Below are 21,859 nucleotides of genomic sequence, written 5' to 3'. Positions count from 1 at the left end.
CCACCTAGCAGGTAGACAGGGGAGTTAACCCATAAGACTTGCTTCCCTTTGTTTGCATACTATATCAATATTTTTTTTTGGTTGTCATTCCAGAAGGGCTGGATTCGTAAGTTACAGATAAAGTATCCTAATGCAATGTGACCAGGTAAGTATTTTTGGAAAATCATATTTTCCTTTAAAAACTATGCTTTCTGCTTGTAGGAAGGGGACCGGATTGGCCTCATTCGAAAGTCCAGTGGAGTTCTTCACTACTACATTAATGGTCATGACCAAGGGGTGGCAGCAACAAACACACCACCTATAGTGTGGGGTGTTGTGGATTTGTATGGAATGGCTGTCAAGGTCACAATCCTCGACCAAAATGATCCTGGTTACCCGGGCAACTGCCGACCCAGTTTACCTTTGGAAAGAAGTAACATCTTTCGTCAGTATCCAGATATGTATGATGAAAATTTTGAAGGTAGGGCTTTGTAAAAATATATATTTAATAGCGTCCATATTTAATATCAGTAGCATCTTTTAACAATATACTTACTTAGTGAAATGATTTTGACAAAAATTTGTGTTATTTTGTAATATTAGTAGTGTTTTAGCTGTTTCTAAAAGTAAAGATTTTTAAAGAAATGACTTCTTCTGGAAAACTACTCTGCAGAATTTGATCAGGTTTTTACAGAAAGTGTCCCAGAATGAAGACTTTTCAATTTGATACAAATGATATTGTTCTGCCTTCAGATATTACATTCATTAGTAAAAAAAATACCTCCCCCCTCACCATTCTTTCATCAGCAATTACTATTTTCAGCTTTGTCTCAAAACTTATAAATCAGTTGCATGCGAGCATATCACAGAGCGTCCTGGCCTTTTAAGTTGTAAAAATTATTGTAGCTCTCTTGCTAAAAGGACTTGTCAAGAACTTTTGAACAGAATTTAATCATAATTGATAGAGAGCATCCAGGCATGAATAATTTCAAATATATACAAGTAATACCTTTTCACCAGAACATATTGTGACTGTTCCTGAAAATAGAAAACCTTCACATTATTTTATCTCCTTAACTGCCATATATTATTTGACCAAATGTGATCAAAAGCATCCAGGCATGAATATGTTTAAGATTGTACAAATCACATTGATCTGTCACTATTACTAAAATGATGAAAGTCTTAAAACAGATTATTTTGATAAAAGCACTGTTGAACAGAATTGAATAAAATTTGACAGAGCATTCTGGCACGGGGGGTGGGGGTGGGGCGAGTGGCAGAGTGGTCTAAAGTGCTCTCCGTTATGGATCACTGACATCTCACCTCTGTCTGCATGGGTTCGAGTCTCAGATTCGGCTAATGTGGGTATGTGAGAAAGCTTGCCAGTAGCTTCTCATGGGTCGGTGGTTCTTTCCAGGGTTTTCCCGGGTTCTTCCTCCACCATTAATACTGGCTGTCATGTATAGCCAATCGTGTGCTGAAAAATGGTGTTAAACCCTACAACGACAACAACAACAACTTGCACGATTGGGTTACAAATGGTGCCAATCAAATATGGCTTCTTTTGCTGATAAAGATTCTTGTATTTCCATAAGTGGAAATATAGGAATGAAAAATAAGTAAACTACTTAACAGTGTTCTGTGTTTAAAATATATTTTCTGGATGTACATGTATGTTTGCCTTTGTATGCTTTCTTTTCGCATTATTCCAGTCTTCAGTGGAGAATTTACATATTGACATACATATTATTTCTGTGATGGATTATTTACTGTTCTTGTAGTTTTGTCTTTGTCTTACTGGAACATAAGTGAGATGTAGATATCTTAAGAATGACACTGGCAGTTGTGGAATTTTCACTGTTCTACTACAATGAAACTTGAGTACAATGTTATTGTGCAACCATTGTTCGATACATTGTTACTGTATGCTTTCAGTTTGGTACATAGTTATCATATGCCTCTATATTGGTACATTGTTATTATATGCCTATAGGTTGGTGCATTGTTATTGTATACCTTTAGTTCAGTACATTGTTACTTTATTCCTATCATTTTTTTTACATTGTTACTATATATTTATAGTTCTGTACATTGTTACTATATGTTGATAGTTTGTACATTGTTACTGTATGTCGATAGCTCTGTACATTGTTACTGTTTGTTGATAGTTTGTGCATTGTTACTGTATGTTGATAGTTCGGTACATTGTTACTATATGTCAATAGTTTTTGTACATTGTAAATGTATGTCGATAGCTCTGTACATTGTTAATGTTTGCAGATAGTTTGTGCATTGTTACTGTATGTTGATAGTTCTGTACATTGTTACTACATGTCGATAGCTCTGTACATTGTTACTGTATGTCGATAGCTCTGTACATTGTTACTGTATGTCGATAGCTCTGTACATTGTTACTGTTTGTCGATAGTTTGTCCATTGTTACTGTATATTGATAGTTCAATACATTGTTACTGTATGTTGATAGTTTCTACATTGTTACTGTATGTTGATTGTACATTGTTACTGTACGTTGATAGTTTCTACATTGTTACTATATGTTGATTGTTTGTACATTGTTACTGTATATTGATAGTTCAATACATTGTTACTCTATGTTGATAGTTCAATACATTGTTACTATATGTTGACATTTTGTACATTGCTACTGTATGTCAACATTTTGTACATTGTTAGTGTATGTTGATAGTTTGTACATTGTTAGTGTATGTTGATAGTTTGTACATTGTTAGTATATGTCAATAGTTCTGTACATTGTTACTCTATGTTGATAAGTTGGTACATTGTTGCTGTATGTCAATAGTTTGTACATTGTTACTGTATGTTGATAGTTTGGTACATTGTTACTGTATGTCGATAGTTACATTGTTAGTGTATGACAATAGTTTGTACATTGTTACTATATGTCGATAGCTTGTACATTATTACTGTATGTCAATAGTTTGTACATTGTTACTATATGTCAATAGTTTGTACATTGTTACTGTATGTTGATAGTTCAGTACATTGATACTATATATTGATAGTTTGTACATTGTTACTATATGTCGATAGTTTGTACATTGTTACTGTATGTCGATAGTTACATTGTTACTGTATGTTGATAGTTCAGTACATTGTTACTATATGTTGATAGTTTGTACATTGTTACTATATGTCGATAGTTTGTACCTTGTTACTGTATGTCGATAGTTACATTGTTAGTGTATGTCAATAGTTCGGTACATTGTTACTGTATGTTGATAATTACATTGTTAGTGTATGTCAATAGTTTGGTACATTGTTACTGTATGTTGATAGTTACATTGTTACTGTATGTCGATAGTTACATTGTTACTGTATATCAATAGTTACGTTGTTACTGTATATCAATAGTTTGGTACATTATTAGTTATGTCGATAGTTACATTGTTACTGTATGTCGATAGTTTGGTACATTATTAGTTATGTCGATAGTTACATTGTTACTGTATGTCGATAGTTACATTGTTACTGTATGTCGATAGTTTGGTACATTATTAGTTATGTCGATAGTTACATTGTTACTGTATGTTGATAGTTACATTGTTACTGTATGTCGATAGTTACATTGTTACTGTATATCAATAGTTTGGTACATTATTAGTTATGTCGTAGTTTGTTACATTGTTACTGTAATGGCTTGAGTGATGATCTGATGAAACCCATTCTTAACTAGGGGACCTGGGTGGCTGAGTGGTCTAAGGTGCTCGCCTTTGCAGATCACTTGCACTTCTCTCCACTGTTCATATGAGTTCATTGGTATGTGAGAAGATTTGACTACATCTTTACATGGGTTGGTGGTTCTTACCAAGATCTTCATGGGTACTTTCTCCACCAAATATATTCTGGCTGCCATGTATATCCTTTTTTTGTGCTGAGAAATGGCATTAAACCCTTTAAGATCTAGACTCATTCTTACCTGCATTACATGTAGCAGATAGTCATTTTATCTAAAGGTCCTTATGACATTACCTTGCTAGTAGTGAACCTTTATTAAGCAGCCACTTGTCATAATGAGTGATAGAGGTGGCCGCTTGACACAAGTTAGAACACATGGTCATTTTGATGATGATGATTCTGTTTCAGAGCTTGCAGAATCAGACAGGCTTCAATTTCACCTCCGCTGTGGCTCGCATGCAGCTGTCATCAACAACAATAAGACTGCTCATCGTCCAAAGTAAGCTGTCAGCTCAACTGTACTGCAATATATCACTTCCCAAAAAGATGTAATGTGTTAAATCAAGTTCTTTCCACTAACCAGCAATTCCTTGCAAGTAACTTATTCACATAACACACAACACAATGTTTTCAATGATGTTTCATCACTAAATGAAATGTTTCCCACTTCTGCTACCAGGCTACATTTCTCACTCATATACACCAGGCTACATTTCCCACAGTCATGTACACCAGGCTACATTTCTCACAGTCATGTACACCAGGCTACATTTCTCGCAGTCATGTACACCAGGCTACATTTCTCGCAGTCATGTACACCAGGCTACATTTCTCGCAGTCATATATATCAGGCTATACTTCTCAGAGCTATATGCATCAGGCTACATTTCTCAGTTATATTTACCAGGCTACACTTCTAGTCATATTTACCAGGCTACACTTCTAGTCATATATATAAGATACACTTCTCAGTCATGTATACCAGGCTACACTTCTCAGTCGTATACACCAGGCTACACTTCTCACAGTCATGTACACCAGGCTACACTTCTCAGTCGTATACACCAGGCTACACTTCTCACAGTCATGTACACCAGGCTACACTTCTCAGTCATATACACCAGGCTACACTTCTCACAGTCATATATACCAGGCTACATTTCTCACAGTCATGTATACCAGGCTACACTTCTCAGTCGTATACACCAGGCTACACTTCTCACAGTCATGTACACCAGGCTACACTTCTCAGTCATATACACCAGGCTACACTTCTCACAGTCATGTATACCAGGCTACACTTCTCAGTCATATACACCAGGCTACATTTCTCACAGTCATATATACCAGGCTACATTTCTCACAGTCATGTATACCAGGCTACACTTCTCAGTCGTATACACCAGGCTACACTTCTCACAGTCATGTATACCAGGCTACACTTCTCAGTCGTGTACACCAGGCTACACTTCTCACAGTCATGTATACCAGGCTACACTTCTCAGTCGTATACACCAGGCTACATTTCTCACAGTCATATATACCAGGCTACATTTCTCACAGTCATGTATACCAGGCTACACTTCTCAGTCGTATACACCAGGCTACACTTCTCACAGTCATGTACACCAGGCTACACTTCTCAGTCGTATACACCAGGCTACACTTCTCACAGTCATGTATACCAGGCTACACTTCTCAGTCATTTACACCAGGCTACATTTCTCACAGTCATATATACCAGGCTACATTTCTCACAGTCATGTATACCAGGCTACACTTCTCAGTCGTATACACCAGGCTACACTTCTCACAGTCATGTATACCAGGCTACACTTCTCAGTCGTATACACCAGGCTACACTTCTCACAGTCATGTATACCAGGCTACACTTCTCAGTCATATACACCAGGCTACATTTCTCACAGTCATATATACCAGGCTACATTTCTCAGTCATATACACCAGGCTACACTTCTAGTCATATATATAAGATACACTTCTCACAGTCATATATACCAGGCTACACTTCTCAGTCATATACACCAGGCTACATTTCTGGAGTATTTGTAGCATTTGTTCTCTAGTCCTAAAATAATTTACAGGTAATAAAATATGCTCTAAAAACGTAATTGAAATGGTATGATATACACACGTATCACCAGCATTTGTCAGAGACTCTGGTATTTTTAAAATTCTTAAAGTACCTCCAGCACTCCACAGCGGGATACAAGATCTCCACTACTGTTAAATTATGCAAGATGATGAAATTATTTTGACTTTTTTGGCTTTAGAAATGTATGGGTTTGATATTTTTTGCATGGACATTTGAATACATTATGTTAATACCTGAAAAAGAAGACTTATTATGGTTGACATTTACCTCCAGCATATCTTGTTCAATATACAGCATGTTACTTCTTTACTTCTGCGCTTATAATGTGCACATAAATAGATTATGTTTACATTATAATAACTGACATAGGTAGATTCAGTATTAACTGACTTATAAGTGTAATACATTCTGTGTAGGTGCTAAGCTATTGTTTATATTGATTAAATTACTGATACAACTGAAATAGTTAAGCTGAGGGAAGGCACATTTGTGTGGAGTAATCATCCATAGATGCAATATAGAATTTTGTGTAATTTTCATATGTCTGTGTAATCCAGAATACCCTGGCACATATTTCACAAAAGGTGTGGCTACTATGTATGATTACACAGAACAGCCCTAAAAGCAATTGATAAATTAATGAATGAAAATATAAAATAATGTTAATGGGATTAAGTGTTTAAGCTAGAACATATTCAATACACATTCCACTGAAATGTGTGTTATTCCTTTGAAATTCCTGTTGAAAAGTCTCACACATTTTTATTATATTATTATATTATATTATATTATTATTTTTATATTAGTAACTATTTTATCTACTCCTTGAATACAGAAAAACTAATTTCAATGCTTTATGTACAGTTTAATCCCTTCATAACAGATTCTAAGGGATGAGATAGATTTATTTACAAAACAAAATTTCATTAAAAACAAAATTATGGAATTGCATGAACCTAACAATTGTCATCATTTAACTAATTATAGGCATACATTTAGTTCATTGAGAAAGGTCCCAGCTGAAGTATATCTTCTTCATTTTGTTAGTGCTTTAGATGATTTCAATAATGGAGTTGTGTTGACCAGTCGTCCATTACACCCCAGTGAGTTATTTGAGGTACGGATAGACAAGATGGTAGACAAGTGGGCAGGATCAATAGAGATTGGGTTGACACTGCACTCCCCAGAGACCCTCGACTTCCCATCAACCATGACAAATATACGCTCTGGCACTTGGATGATGACAGGGAATGGTGTCATGCACAATGGTACAACAGTAATGGATGAGTATGGGCTCAATCTTGATGTTTTGAAGGTAGGAATTCAATCTGGACATCTTGAAGGTATGAACTAGTGTTGGCTCGATCAAAATGTATTAGAATAATAGTAATGTTTTATGTTCAGTCTGAATGTGTTGTATGTGGGCATTAGTATGAACAGAATCAGGATGTCTTGAAATAAAAAAGTTTAAGTTCATTCTGGTTTTGATTTGGACATCTTAAAGATTTTGACAAGTATGGGCTTAGGCAGGTGGTACTTGCATTTCACTAAAGACTGAACTGTTCAAGTATGGACATAAAACTATTATGGATTGATAGAAAAAAGGTATATTATTTCTGCAGTTAACTTTGTTTGCCAGCAGATATCAACATGAAAGGCTACATCTTTGACTGACAGAATTTGTTTCTCACCATTTATTTTTGGCCAGATTGCAGAACAATTCCAGCTTATGGCTTGATGATGTCTGTTGGTCTGACCATCGATCCATTTGTCTGGTTTCAGAGCTCAGATTAGGGTTTGCATTTAGGTAATTTTCTCAGATTTCTTTAAGTTGGTATTTAGAGGCATAATTTGGAGTGCTACAGTTTTAGTGAAAAACAGGACACTGACCACTATTTTACTACTGCTTATGCTTAACCTTTGTGTTTAGCTTATTTTCTTGGAATTTGGTAGTTGTTTTGTAGTGAGGAATACTATAGCCATTCGTGAAAATTAGGTCACTTATTTTTCATGGATCAATGATTTTCGTTGAGTTTTCTCAGGGTCATTGTTAGTACTGAAGTAATGTTTTCAAACACTTTTACTCATAGAACAGAAGACTGTTACTCATGGAACAGTTACTCATAAAATATTGTTACTCATAGAACACATAAACAGACCTCTCTGGTGGCCTAATTGGTTAAAGCATCTGCCTCAAATGCGGGAGGTCACAGGTTCGAACCCTGGCCAAGTCATACCATGGACTTATAAAAATGGTACTTGCAACTGCCTCACTTGGCGCTCAGTTTAGTGTTAGGACGAGTCAACCATTTGTCATTATAATGTGACTGGGTGGGACATGATGCTAAATGTCTGCAGCATGACGCCACAGTGCTGGACATAATTATAAACTGCAACACTGCAGATAATGTATTGATATGACTGAAAAATTGTTAAAGATGTGTTAAAAATCCAAATCATGTACACACACACACAGAACACATACTCATAGAACACTGTTACTTATAGAATCACTTAAGTTGATGTTTAGATGCATCATGTGGAGAGCTACACAGTTCAGTGAAATTACATGACTGAAACCAGTATTTCATGTTAACCTGTGCGTTTAAGTTCTTTTCTTAAGAACAATAATCTCAGAATTACTTCCCGTAGGCAACAGCTCTGACAGTGACATGGTAGTCTTTTCTCAGTGGAAACAACAAAAATCTGTAGCACTGCTAGCAGTATAATATGAAATTAAGCATGGTGCTCACTTGTTGGTTCTTAAAATCCAAGCTTTATATAATTTGGAAAGATTGTTATCAATGTATATTTCCAGATATATTTACATTTTAACCGCTGTAAGTGATTTTTATCTTGTTCTTGAAGGAGATTAAATGTATTTTCATTATTTAAACAGTTTGAGTAATTCTGTAAAAGATTTCAATTTAATTTAAGCTCCTTTCATCACTTTCATTATTTAACATTTGCCCATAAACAGTTTGAGTAATTCTGTAAAAGATTAAAAAGTGGGTAGTGGTAGAGAGCACTTCTGCTGATCTCCAGTAGATAAAAATATAGATTAAATGCTTTCATGAAATATATGAAGTAAAATTTCAATTTAATTTAAGCTCCTTTCATCACTTTCATTATTTAACATTCGCCCATAAACAGTTTGAGTAATTCTGTAAAAGATTAAAAAGTGGTTAGTGGTAGAGAGCACTTCTGCTGATCTCCAGTAGATAAAAATATAGATTAAATGCTTTCATGAAATATATGAAGCAAAATTTCAATTTAATTTAAGCTCCTTTCATCACTTTCATTATTTAACATTCGCCCATAAACAGTTTGAGTAATTCTGTAAAAGATTAAAAAGTGGGTAGTGGTAGAGAGCACTTCTGCTGATCTCCAGTAGAAAAAAATATAGATTAAATGCTTTCATGAAATATATGAAGTAAAATTTCAATTTAATTTAAGCTCCTTTCATCGCTTTCATTATTTAACATTCGCCCACAAACAGTTTGAGTAATTCTGTAAAAGATTAAAAAGTGGGTAGTGGTAGGGAGCACTTCTGCTCATCTCCAGTAGATAAAAATATAGATTAAATGCCTTCATGAAATATATGAAGTAAAATTTCAATTTAATTTAAGCTCCTTTCATCACTTTCATTATTTAACATTCGCCCATAAACAGTTTGAGTAATTCTGTAAAAGATTAAAAAGTGGGTAGTGGTAGAGAGCACTTCTGCTCATCTCCAGTAGATAAAAATATAGATTAAATGCCTTCATAAAATATTTGAAGCTAAATTTCAATTTAATTGAAGCACCTTTCATCATTGACAGAGATAGTGAAATGCATGTTTACTCACGCTGGGTTACACACATACACTGCAAACAGCACTGAACATGGTTGAAAGTGTAAAATAGTTAATAACTGTATTATTTGGGAATCATATACCTTTCAGCTGCATACAAGTAAAAAATAACTTATTTCATACCAACCTAAAGTGTGAAACTCAAATTGAGCCAACAACAGCTAAATGTAAAATTGAGCCAACAACAGTGAAATGTCAACTTGAGCCAGCAACAGCGACTATTGACTGAATAGCAGTGCTTTTACAGTGCTGGCTGCTAATTTGTAATTGAATCTAATGGGAGAGACAGTTAAAGGAAGCAACTTGTGATACTTCAAAAATAGGTTTTTGTCCGTGGTATTATATAATTTAGTGTGTAATCCTGATCAGTACAGTCCTCCTTCATCAAAAACTAGGAGACTTTTCTTCTGGGTTCAGTGATTTGTGCTCACTTATGCATTTGCATTTAGCTCAGTTTCTCGATTTTAGAGTGTGCATTTACATAAATCTTTGGACATTATTGTTTGTTAAACTACCAAAAGTTGTTATTTAGATATCTCAGTCTTGTGTTTGGAATCCCATGAATAAATAAAGCATTATGATGATTTGCTACCCAGTCATATACATGACAGCATTTGGGTTGAAATTTTAAATGAACTTGTGTATGTTTTTATGTATTAATGTATTATTTGGGTCAAACATGAGATATCTTTGCTTTAGAAGCTTTAGAAGCTTCATACTTATTTTTACCAAGTAGAATATACAAAGAATGGTAAGGGGAAGCAACTCCTGCTATTCAACTTGATTGAATTTATGAAGGGTTATGTCTTGCGAGTCATTTAGCTGGCAGTTAAGTACTAGGAAATGAAGGAGTGTGATGCTTGCAAGTTACATCTAGTCACTTGTCATTTAAGTACTAGGAAATGAAGGAGTGGGATGTCTTATAAGTTACATCCATTCACTTGTCATTTAAGTAATAGGGAATAAAGGAGTGAGATGTCTTGCAAGTTACATCCATTCACTTGTCATTTAAGTACTAGGACATGAAGGAGTGTAATGTCTTGCAAGTTACATCCATTCACTTGTCATTTAAGTACTAGGAAATGAAGGAGTACGATGTCTTGCAAGTTACATCCATTCACTTGTCATTTAAGTACTAGGACACGAAGGAGTGTAATGTCTTGCAAGTTACATCCATTCACTTGTCATTTAAGTACTAGGACACGAAGGAGTGTAATGTCTTGCAAGTTACATCCATTCACTTGTCATTTTAGTACTAGGACACGAAGGAGTGTGATGTCTTATAACTTACGTCCATTCACTTGTCATTTAAGTAATAGGAAATGAAGGAGTACGATGTCTTGCAAGTTACATCCATTCACTTGTCATTTAAGTATTAGGACACGAAGGAGTGTTATGTCTTGCAAGTTACATCCATTCACTTGTCATTTAAGTACTAGGACAAGAAGAAGTTTTGATGTCTTGCAAGTTACATCCATTCCCTTGTCATTTAAGTAATAGGGAATGAAGGAGTGGGATGTCTTGCAAGTTACATCCATTCACTTGTCATTTAAGTAATAGGGAATGAAGGAGTGGGATGTCTTGCAAGTTACATCCATTCACTTGTCATTTAAGTACCAGGAAATGAAGGAGTACGATGTCTTGCAAGTTATAACCATTCACTTGTCATTTAAGTAATAGGGAATGAAGGAGTGGGATGTCTTGCAAGTTACATCCATTCACTTGTCATTTAAGTACTAGGACACGAAGGAGTGTGATGTAAGTTACATCCATTCACTTGTCATTTAAGTAATAGGACATGAAGGAGTGTGATGTCTTGCAAGTTACATCCATTCACTTGTCATTTAAGGACTAGGAAATGAAGGAGTATGATGTCTTGCAAGTTACATTCATTCACTTGTCATTTAAGTAATAGGGAATGAAGGAGTATGTTGTCTTGCAAGTTACATCCATTCACTTGTCATTTAAGTAATAGGAAATGAAGGAGTGTAATGTCTTGCAAGTTACATCCATTCACTTGTCATTTAAGTAATAGGAAATGAAGGAGTACGATGTCTTGCAAGTTACATCCATTCACTTGTCATTTAAGTACTAGGACACGAAGGAGTGTGATGTCATGCAAGTTACATCCATTCACTTGTCATTTAAGTACTAGGACATGAAGGAGTGTAATGTCTTGCAAGTTACATCCATTCACTTGTCATTTAAGTACTAGGACACGAAGGAGTGTGATGTCATGCAAGTTACATCCATTCACTTGTCATTTAAGTAATAGGAAATGAAGGAGTACGATGTCTTGCAAGTTACATCCATTCACTTGTCATTTAAGTACTAGGACACGAAGGAGTGTGATGTCATGCAAGTTACATCCATTCACTTGTCATTTAAGTACTAGGACATGAAGGAGTGTAATGTCTTGCAAGTTACATCCATTCACTTGTCATTTAAGTACTAGGACACGAAGGAGTGTGATGTCATGCAAGTTACATCCATTCACTTGTCATTTAAGTAATAGGGAATGAAGGAGTATGATGTCTTGCAAGTTACATCCATTCACTTGTCATTTAAGTACTAGGACATGAAGGAGTGTAATGTCTTGCAAGTTACATCCATTCACTTGTCATTTAAGTAATAGGAAATGAAGGAGTGTAATGTCTTATAAGTTACATCCATTCACTTGTCATTTAAGTAATAGGAAATGAAGGAGTGTAATGTCTTGCAAGTTACATCCATTCACTTGTCATTTAAGTACTGGGACACGAAGGAGTGTGATGTCATGCAAGTTACATCCATTCACTTGTCATTTAAGTACTAGGACATGAAGGAGTGTAATGTCTTGCAAGTTACATCCATTCACTTGTCATTTAAGTACTAGGACACGAAGGAGTGTGATGTCATGCAAGTTACATCCATTCACTTGTCATTTAAGTAATAGGAAATGAAGGAGTATGATGTCTTGCAAGTTACATCCATTCACTTGTCATTTAAGTACTAGGACACGAAGGAGTGTGATGTCATGCAAGTTACATCCATTCATTTGTCATTTAAGTAATAGGAAATGAAGGAGTACGATGTCTTGCAAGTCATTCAGAAGTATCTGCATCGTGTGCATCTTTTTTTGTGGAGATGTGGATTGTGTTTGCAAACAAGTTGGTAAAATCTGCATGCAACAAGGCAGCTTATGTGTTGCTCTTGTTATTTGCCATTAGGTTTAAACCTAAAATGAAAGTAAGTTTGCAAAACTTTGAAGCATAATATTCTGCCTAAGTTGTAACTACAACACATGAAAAAAATTTCATAATTGAATTTTGTTCATTAAGTTTCAGTTTTGTTGCCTATAAGGTCAGACAGATCTGAACTTTTTATCCAATACGTACAACCCACAAGATTCCAGTTTTTCCTTCATATTTTGCATACAATTCTTGATAAGTTATTAAGAATTTTACCTGCTTTCACAAAATAGTTAATTGATATGGTATATTTCCATACGTCAGACACTTTACAGAAGGATTTTACCGCATTCATTTGGAGTGTCAGTTTTGATTGGCAGAGAGTTGAAGCTCTGTTTCTGTATTAAGCATAGAGTTTTATGATCCTATGACTTAGTGAATTTATTTTTTATTTTGTATTCATGTGCACACTAGAAAAATTCTTGACATCGTGGCTGTATGTTTGTTACTTGGGTATGCAAGTGCATGCTAGATAGATCTCAGACCTAGTTGCTGTATATTTGTTACTTGGGTATGCAAGTGCATACTAGATAGATCTCAGACCTAGTTGCTGTTTGTTTGTTACTTGGGTATGCAGGTGCATACTAGATAGATCTCAGACCTAGTGGCTTTATATTTGTTACTTGGTTATGCAAGTGCATACTAGATAGATCTCAGACCTCGTGGCTGTATGTTTGTTACTTGGGTATGCAAGTGCATACTAGATAGATCTCAGACCTTGTGGCTTAATGTTTGTTACTTGGGTATGCAAGTGCATACTAGTTATATCTCAGACCTAGTGGCTTAATGTTTGTTACTTGGCTGTGCAAGTGCATACTAGATAGATCTCAGACCTAGTGGCTTTATATTTGTTACTTGGGTATGCAAGTGCATACTAGTTATATCTCAGACCTAGTGGCTTAATGTTTGTTACTTGGCTATGCAAGTGCATACTAGATAGATCTCAGGCCTAGTGGCTTTATATTTGTTACTTGGCTATGCAAGTGCATGCTAGATAGATCTCAGACCTAGTGGCTTAATATTTGTTACTTGGGTATGCAAATGCATACTAGATAGATTTCAGACCTAGTGGCTGTATATTTGTTATTTGGGTATGCAAGTGCATATTAGATCTCAGACCTAGTGGCTGTATGTTTGTTACTTGGGTATGCAAGTGCATACTAATTATATCTCAGACCTAGTGGCTTTATGTTTGTTACTTGGCTATGCAAGTGCATGCTAGATAGATCTCAGACCTAGTGGCTGTATGTTTGTTACTTGGGTATGCAAGTGCATGCTAGATAGATCTCAGACCTAGGGCTTTATGTTTTGTTGCATATGAAGGTGTATACTAGAGGAAGTTCATTGTTCTTGTTAACAACTTTTAATACAAATCATATCTTTCTTCAAAATAAACATATACACATATATATTTTTATATATTTGTTAGTAATTTTTACACAGAAGCTTACTTTTACATTGTAATTGATTACCTGCTGAAGACCTAAGTGAAGTATGATGCAATATGTTGTAATGTATATCATATGATATATGTTGCAGTATGCTACATGGTATATCATATGTTGCAATATACTATATGTTGTATCATATATGTTGCAATATGCCTTATGGATATCACAGTCAGATACATTTAGATAGTTCATTATTCTGTATTTTTGTTTGTGTACAAGTGCACACATTTTTCTTATGGTTTCTTATACTGTAATTTGTGTTTAGGCTGGGGACAGAGTGGGAGTACTGAGAAAGCCTGATGGAACAGTTCACTTCTTTGTAAATGGAGTGGATCAAGGAGTGGCAGCCAGAAATGTGCCAGAGGATGTGTATGGAGTTATAGACCTTTATGGCCAGGCTGCACAAGCCACCATACTGTATCCTTCAGGTCAGTGATGTTATGTATCTCACAGGGTTCAGTAGGTAGCAATACTGTACACCTCTCAGGTGTGCCAGGGTGATGCTAAAAATATCCAATAGCCTGATGCTCAGGGCCCTGTTAATTTCAGATCAGGCCCCTTTGTTATTTTAAGTGAAGTATCCGTAGGGGTTGTGAAGAAAAAAATGTGCATGAGAAAACTGTGACTATGCTGATGAAATGTGGAATTTTGTTCTGAAGTTGAAAGGCTAGCAAATTGTAATAATTATCCCTAATGTAGTCTCCTAACCCTGGTGAAGAGCATCTACTTGCCATTTGTCTATCACAAGATTTTGTGTACAAAGCAAAGCATGAGTGGGCAACAGATTGCCTGCATTAATTATAATCATTACTCACTTGGTTTTAACATTTATATGATTCTAATGCCAGAAGGTCAACTATACAATTTTTAAGGCCATCTGCAGCATATACTGTTTTATATTTGAAATCTACCACTATTGATAATTAACAGATTTTTAATTAAAAAAAATGGAGGGAAAAATTGAACATTCTATCCACACATTACAGAAAACAGTCTTCTGGGGACCAGACTGTTCCAGCAGTTGTTGCAACTGGTGCAGTGATGCATAACTTATTGGATCAAGATTAACATGTGTATGCAACAAACTGTTAATTGATTACCTAATTGTTGTAATCTGGAGAGCATGGGCCAAATGCTGGATGTTTTTTGAGGTGTTATAAGTAATAAAGGGTTCAAAGATAGTCCATGACTGCATTTGAGTCTTTGATTAAAAATTGGCTGTCCTTTGGTGGAGGTCAGATAAAAAGGAGAGACTGACCCAAAAATATGATTTTTATTATTTCTTTTCATACATTTAGTACAGCAATTGCAATGTTGTGTGAAAAATAATAGTTTTAAAATAGTAGAGTCATTTTGACTGCAAGAACAAACTTAAAGACCTAATAATGTTTCCTACCTGAAATCTTCTCAGCAGGTTTTTTATTTTTTATGTTTTTCTAATTTCATGGTATTTGTTTTTGTAATAATATTATTATATGTTTTTTATCTTATAGGTGTTGTCTAATGTTGTAAAGTGCTCAGGGCTTCTAAAGATTAGGCACTATACAAAGTTCTCATTATTATTATTATTATTATTATTGTTATTATTATTATTATTATTATGGAATTAAACATAGACTAAGAAAATGGGCAGGGTGGACATCATCATACATGGATAATTTTTTGTTGTGTCTTTAAATTTGTGACTAGCAGCAACAACAAAAAACATGAAAATTGATCCCCTGCGAAAATGTCAGATACTTCATTATGTGTTGTTACAAGTAGGTGCGTTACACATGGAACACATTTGGTAGTTTTTGTGATTCTTCTTATTCTCACTCTGATGTAAGTTACGCCTGGTTAAAAGTTTTAGACTATATCAAATTCATTCCTGTCTAAAGAACAAGAAGTTCATATAGTGCAATATTTGAGTAATAATAGATTAATATCTTAGGAATTGATTCAGTAGAAACTTGATATCATGTCTTGATTCAATAGAAACTTGATATCATGTCTTGATTCAGTAGAAACTTGATATGTCTTGATTCAGTAGAAACTTGCTATCATGTCTTGATTCAGTAGAAACTTGATATCATGTCTTGATTCAGTAGAAACTTGCTATCATGTCTTGATTCAGTAGAAACTTGATATCATGTCTTGATTCAGTAGAAACTTGATATCATGTCTTGATTCAGTAGAAACTTGATATCATGTCTTGATTCAGTAGAAACTTGATATCATGTCTTGATTTAGTAGAAACTTGATATCATGTCTTGATTCAGTAGAAACTTGATATGTCTTGATTCAGTTGAAACTTGATATCATGTCTTGATTCAGTTGAAACTTGATATCATGTCTTGATTCAGTAGATATTTTGGACATGTATTGAGTGCAGGTTGTATGTCTTAGCTTTGCATATAGTTTCGGTAATAAACAGTAGGTTTGCATATTCCCATAAGAGAATTGAGATGTGCGTGGATGTCTTGCATAGGCCAATAAAGATAATTTAAATAGGCATGGTTGGTTTGAATTGTCCCATGAAGAGAATTTAGTTGTACATAGTTGGCTTGCATAGTTCATTAAAGAGAATTTAGATGTGCATAGTTGGCTTGCTGAATGTCATAAAGAAAAATTTAGTTGTACATAGTTGGCTTGCTTATTGTCATAAAGAGTGTATAGATGTGCATAGTTGGCTTGCTTAGTTCCTTAAAGAGAATTTAGATGTGCATAGTTTGCTTGCTGAATGTCATAAAGAGAATTTAGTTGTGCATAGTTGGCTTGCTTATTGTCATAAAGAATATATAGATGTGCATAGTTGGCTTGCTTAGTTCCTTAAAGAGAATTTAGATGTGCATAGTTTGCTTGCTGAATGTCATAAAGAGAATTTAGATGTGCATAGTTTGCTTGCTGAATGTCATAAAGAGAATTTAGTTGTACATAGTTGGCTTGCATAGTCCCATAAAGAGAATTTAGTTGTGCATAGTGTCCTGAATATTTCTAAGTAAAAGATTGTATTTCTATGCTTTCCCAGAAAGGATAATGGAAAGCATAAAGTGTCCATTTAGCATGTATTTACCTTTTTTGAGTTATAGAGGGAAGTTGTTTTTGGTCATTATTATGTCCTTTTATAGACCTCAGACACTTGGATCAGTGGTTTCTGACTTGAATGTTATCTTATTGACATAGCTCAGGTCTGCAAAGTCCCTATACCACACTTTAGCCCCCCCCCCCCCCATCAAGTAAAGGGATTTAAGCTTGCATAGTTCCTGTATTACACTCTGTAATCAAATAATGTGACAGTCTGTCAAATGTATTTTTTCTTTTACTGTAGACTCTCTGAGTACTCCCGAAATGGACATGAGCAGCTCCATTGACTTGGATCTGCTTCGATTTCACAGCCTACATGGCACCAATGCCTCCCTGCTGAACAATGGCAGAACAGCAATACGACCTAATGCCACAGGGGAATTTAATGATGCCATCATCATGAGCAACCGGCCACTAAAGGACAATGAATTGTTTGAGTTCGTGATCGAGAAAATGGTTGACCGTTGGTCAGGGTCAATAGAGGCAGGTAAGGTTCTCCCCACTTTACCTATAACACAGAAGGTAAGGTTACCCCCAGTAATTTGTCCAATCACAACACACCTTAGTTGGTCACTCCAGTCCCTTTCTTATAACACCTAAAGTGAGGTTAGTATAGATGTAAGGTTGTGAGCCTGCATTTAACATTAATACAGTTCACTTACTGAACACAATGCCTTCTCCTTACATCCAAATTATGGCTACCCATATCCCAACTAAAGCTGCTAAAATGTTTAGGTCAAGCAGGTACCTGTCAGTCCTAAAGATTGTTTACCCGGGTGTCTGATTAAAGGGAAATTATATTAAATGTGAAGCTGAATTGCTTTATTTTAAGTTCTTACATGCTGACCCCCAGAGAGTATAAGTGTAATTATTAATAATATGAGTGGCTAAAAAAGCGTAATCTGAGCATAAAAGAGTAATCTGTTTATTGCATGCGATAATGACAGAAAAACACAAGGCAGATGTACATTTATTTTTGCCACTTACCTGGATCTGCAGTTAAAATTCTTGTCACAAATGGGCTAAATCCATGTGGATTAATATGAGAATACAGACAAAAAACTAAATGATAAATTATTTACACACAACATTCACTGGAACTAGTCTATATGTTTAACTTTTACTGTCAAATTTATCTTAAAAAATTTGTAAGGCACTATTTATGTCATTTTCCTGATGCAACATGATTTACAGTTTAACAAAATCCCTTTTCTCTAACATTTTTCAGTCATAGAACATCCACGAGTTATGTCAGTGAAACCCATTTTACTTAATATTTGGTGCCATGTTATTTTTTTCTTAATATAAACTGGTCTGCTACTCAAGTGTGTATCAAACTATAATGAATCTGTGACACATGGTTTCAAATTCAAGAAACCAGTCCTGGCCCCGAGTGGTCTAAAGCACTCTCCGTTATGGATCACTGCCATCTCACCTCTGTCTGCGTGGGTACGAGTCTAGGATTCGGCTAATGTGGTATGTGAGAAAGCTTGCCAGTAGCTTCTAGTGGGTCGGTGGTTCTTCCCAGGTTCTTCCTCCAACATTAATACTGGCCGCCATACATAGCCTATCACTTGCTGAAAAATGGCATTAAAAACCACGACAGCAACAACCACGACAAGAAACCCATCTGTTTTCTTGGAAATATGTCATGTGCATGATTTGGTCATCTTAGCTTCGCTCTCTGTACTTCACTAACGTCATTTTTTGTGACATTATTATTTGTCTCTGTACAGGTGTGATATTGTTCTTTGTTTCTATACTGGTGTAACATTGTTATTTGTCTCTGTACAGCTGTGACATTGTTATTTGTCTCAGTACAGATGTGACATTATTATTTGTCTCTGTACAGGTGTGACATTGAGACACTTTATACGGGCATGACATTGACATTCATGGCATTCATACTATTCTTTGTATAGGTGTGTTATTTCTATTGTTTGTACAAATGTGTGACATTTATATTTGTGTTCAAGTGTGACATTGATATAGTTTATAATGCAGGTGTGACATTGATAATGTATGTACAGGTATGACATTGATACAGCTCTATGTACATGTGTGACATTGACACCTCTGTGGAAATGTTAACTTGATTGCACTTTATATAGGTGTGACATTTTTACTTGTTGTGTACAAGTGTGGCATTTATACATTTCTTTCTACAGATATGACATTGATACTGTTTGTACAGGTATGACATTGATCCAGTTCTATTTACAAGTGTGACATTGATACATTTCTATGTACAGGTATGACATTGATACAGCTCTATGTACAGGTATGACATTGATACAAGTTCCATGTACAGGTATGACATTGATACAGTTCCATGTACAGGTATGACATTGATACAGTTCCATGTACAGGTATGACATTGATACAGTTATATGTACAGGTATGGCATTGATACTGTTCTTTCTACAGGTGTGACATTGATCAAGCCAGAAGAGTTGGAGTTTCCCAACACAATGACAGATATTGAACATGACACCTGGATGCTGAGGTTAGTGCATGTTAGTTGCGTGCCAAAAATTTATTTATCAGGCTATTTATGCTGAAATATTATATTTATTATTTCTTTCATGAAAAAGCATGTAATATTATTTGTTTCATTGTGCTTCTTTCATTATTGGACTGACTGTATGTCTTTTAAAGTGCTTAATATTTTTGGGTTGTAATTGTATGGAGACTTGTCTGTCATCCATTAGATGTTTGTTATTGCTGTTCATTCTGAATTATTAAACTTCACAAACACAAAGTCTCATTGATGTCCAAACAAAAATGGTGCTGATCTTACATCTAGTATAGTTTCCACATTGGCTGTCCTGAAAATATTGTTGGTGCTACTCCTGAAAGGATGGTCATATTGACATGGGGACTTTTTATGACGTGTATATTGATGGTCCTTAATGCAAATGGTACTGACCACGATGGCAGCCATCTTGAAAATCTTGTTACTGCATCTGTTTTCACTAGTGTTGTTGGATGAACATCATGTTATCACTACTCTCCCTAATAAATGGTTGAAATGACATGGAATTTTCACCGAAAGACTTCCTCTGATGTCTACTTGACCCTAAATGAAAATTGTGTCCCATCTATTCCTACATCATTTGAATGGATGGTCATATCAGCATACGGAAGACTTTAGATATCTAGTTGGTCCTGAATGAAAATGGTATTGATCTGGCATCCATTCTACCTGCTCTGGTGGCTTTCTTGAAACCCTTGTTAATGCTAGTACTGTAAAGGGATGGTCACTGGTCTCTGGTCAGATCTTTTAATACTGAGCACCAGTCATTAGGCTTCATATGCTAGGCACTGGACTTTTAGTATTGGTCAATGGGGCTCCATTATCATTCTGAGGGCAGGGGTCAGGTTGATACCTCTCCCCCCTCCAGGAGGTGGAGTAGAGACATCTTCCTGCTAGATGATCTTGGAAGGATGAGAGGCATTGTTTTGCTCCTGAAAGGTCCACTAGTAAGGCCAGTTATATCATTGGTCTGAGGACAGGGATTGGGTCAGTTCCCTTCAGAGTATTTTAGGTATTACAGATTGCTTCATCTGCTCAAGAGGAGGTAAACAAGAGGAGGGGGAGTGGGCTTTTACTCTTTATATGACCAAGGAAAGATGAGAGACATTAGCATCTTCCTTAAAGGTTCAGTAGTAAGAAGGGCAGTCCTATCACTTCTTATGTGGGTTGACTCAACAGAAGTAAAAGAAGAGGGTTATTTGCTGTACTGGGAGCGACTTTTATGTATGCAATATCATTCTGACTTTCTGCTGCTTCCGCATTGCTGGAAACTCAGTTTTTGCATACATTTTCTTAGAGAGACAGTGTTCACAAGGCAGAAGAAAGTTTGGACAGACTCTTCTCTCCAACTTATATATATATATATATATATATATATATATATATATATATATATATATATATATATATATATATATATATATATATATATATATATATATATATATATATATATATATAATGTTGACCCCTGATTTAGACTGCTGTCATTAAAGTGGCTGCATTCTCTGAAGTGGGCAGTTAAGGCCTGGGAGGCACTATCCATAGCTCACCCTGCAGAGAGGCTTTATCACCAAAGGGATGTTACTTTGGAGACTTCCAAGGTCTTGCTGGAGATGGAGATGCACCTAATGTGGACTTTGACCTCCCCTTTGAGGCATCTCAGGATTTAGAGGACCAGATAACACTGAGTGCCTTGTCTGTCACAAGAAGCGCATTAACCCCAATTTAGCCCAAGTATCTCACACAGATCCAGTCTCAGCAGTTTTGATGTAACATATTCCTTGCCTCTCCTTTGAAGCAGAAATGACCAAAAGGCAGAGGGAGAAAGTTCTTGGACTCCTTCCCCTTCGCCAAGTGGGGGTGTCTGGTCCTAGCAATTTACTTCCTCGCCTGCCATGCCTGCCT

General features: G+C 35.6%; 1 protein-coding gene across 1 annotated transcript in view; it reads left to right on the top strand.

Moving 5' to 3' along the window:
• Positions 1–21,859, top strand: part of LOC149781647 (neuralized-like protein 4) — a 128,887-nt gene that overhangs the window by 22,309 nt on the left and 84,719 nt on the right. Inside the window, exons 6-11 of the mRNA XM_089935716.1 lie at positions 202–460; positions 4,108–4,198; positions 6,863–7,130; positions 14,615–14,777; positions 17,660–17,902; positions 19,843–19,921. Coding sequence (XP_089791842.1) covers positions 202–460; positions 4,108–4,198; positions 6,863–7,130; positions 14,615–14,777; positions 17,660–17,902; positions 19,843–19,921 — 1,103 coding nt within the window. The remainder of the gene's footprint in view (positions 1–201; positions 461–4,107; positions 4,199–6,862; positions 7,131–14,614; positions 14,778–17,659; positions 17,903–19,842; positions 19,922–21,859) is intronic.

Source organism: Sinohyriopsis cumingii, chromosome 15 (assembly GCF_028554795.1).
Source record: "Sinohyriopsis cumingii isolate HCF-2022 chromosome 15, ASM2855479v2, whole genome shotgun sequence".
NCBI lineage: Eukaryota > Metazoa > Mollusca > Bivalvia > Unionida > Unionidae > Sinohyriopsis > Sinohyriopsis cumingii.
The sequence above is the reverse complement of the archived record's forward strand: the minus strand, read 5'-3'. Positions and strand labels throughout refer to the sequence as shown.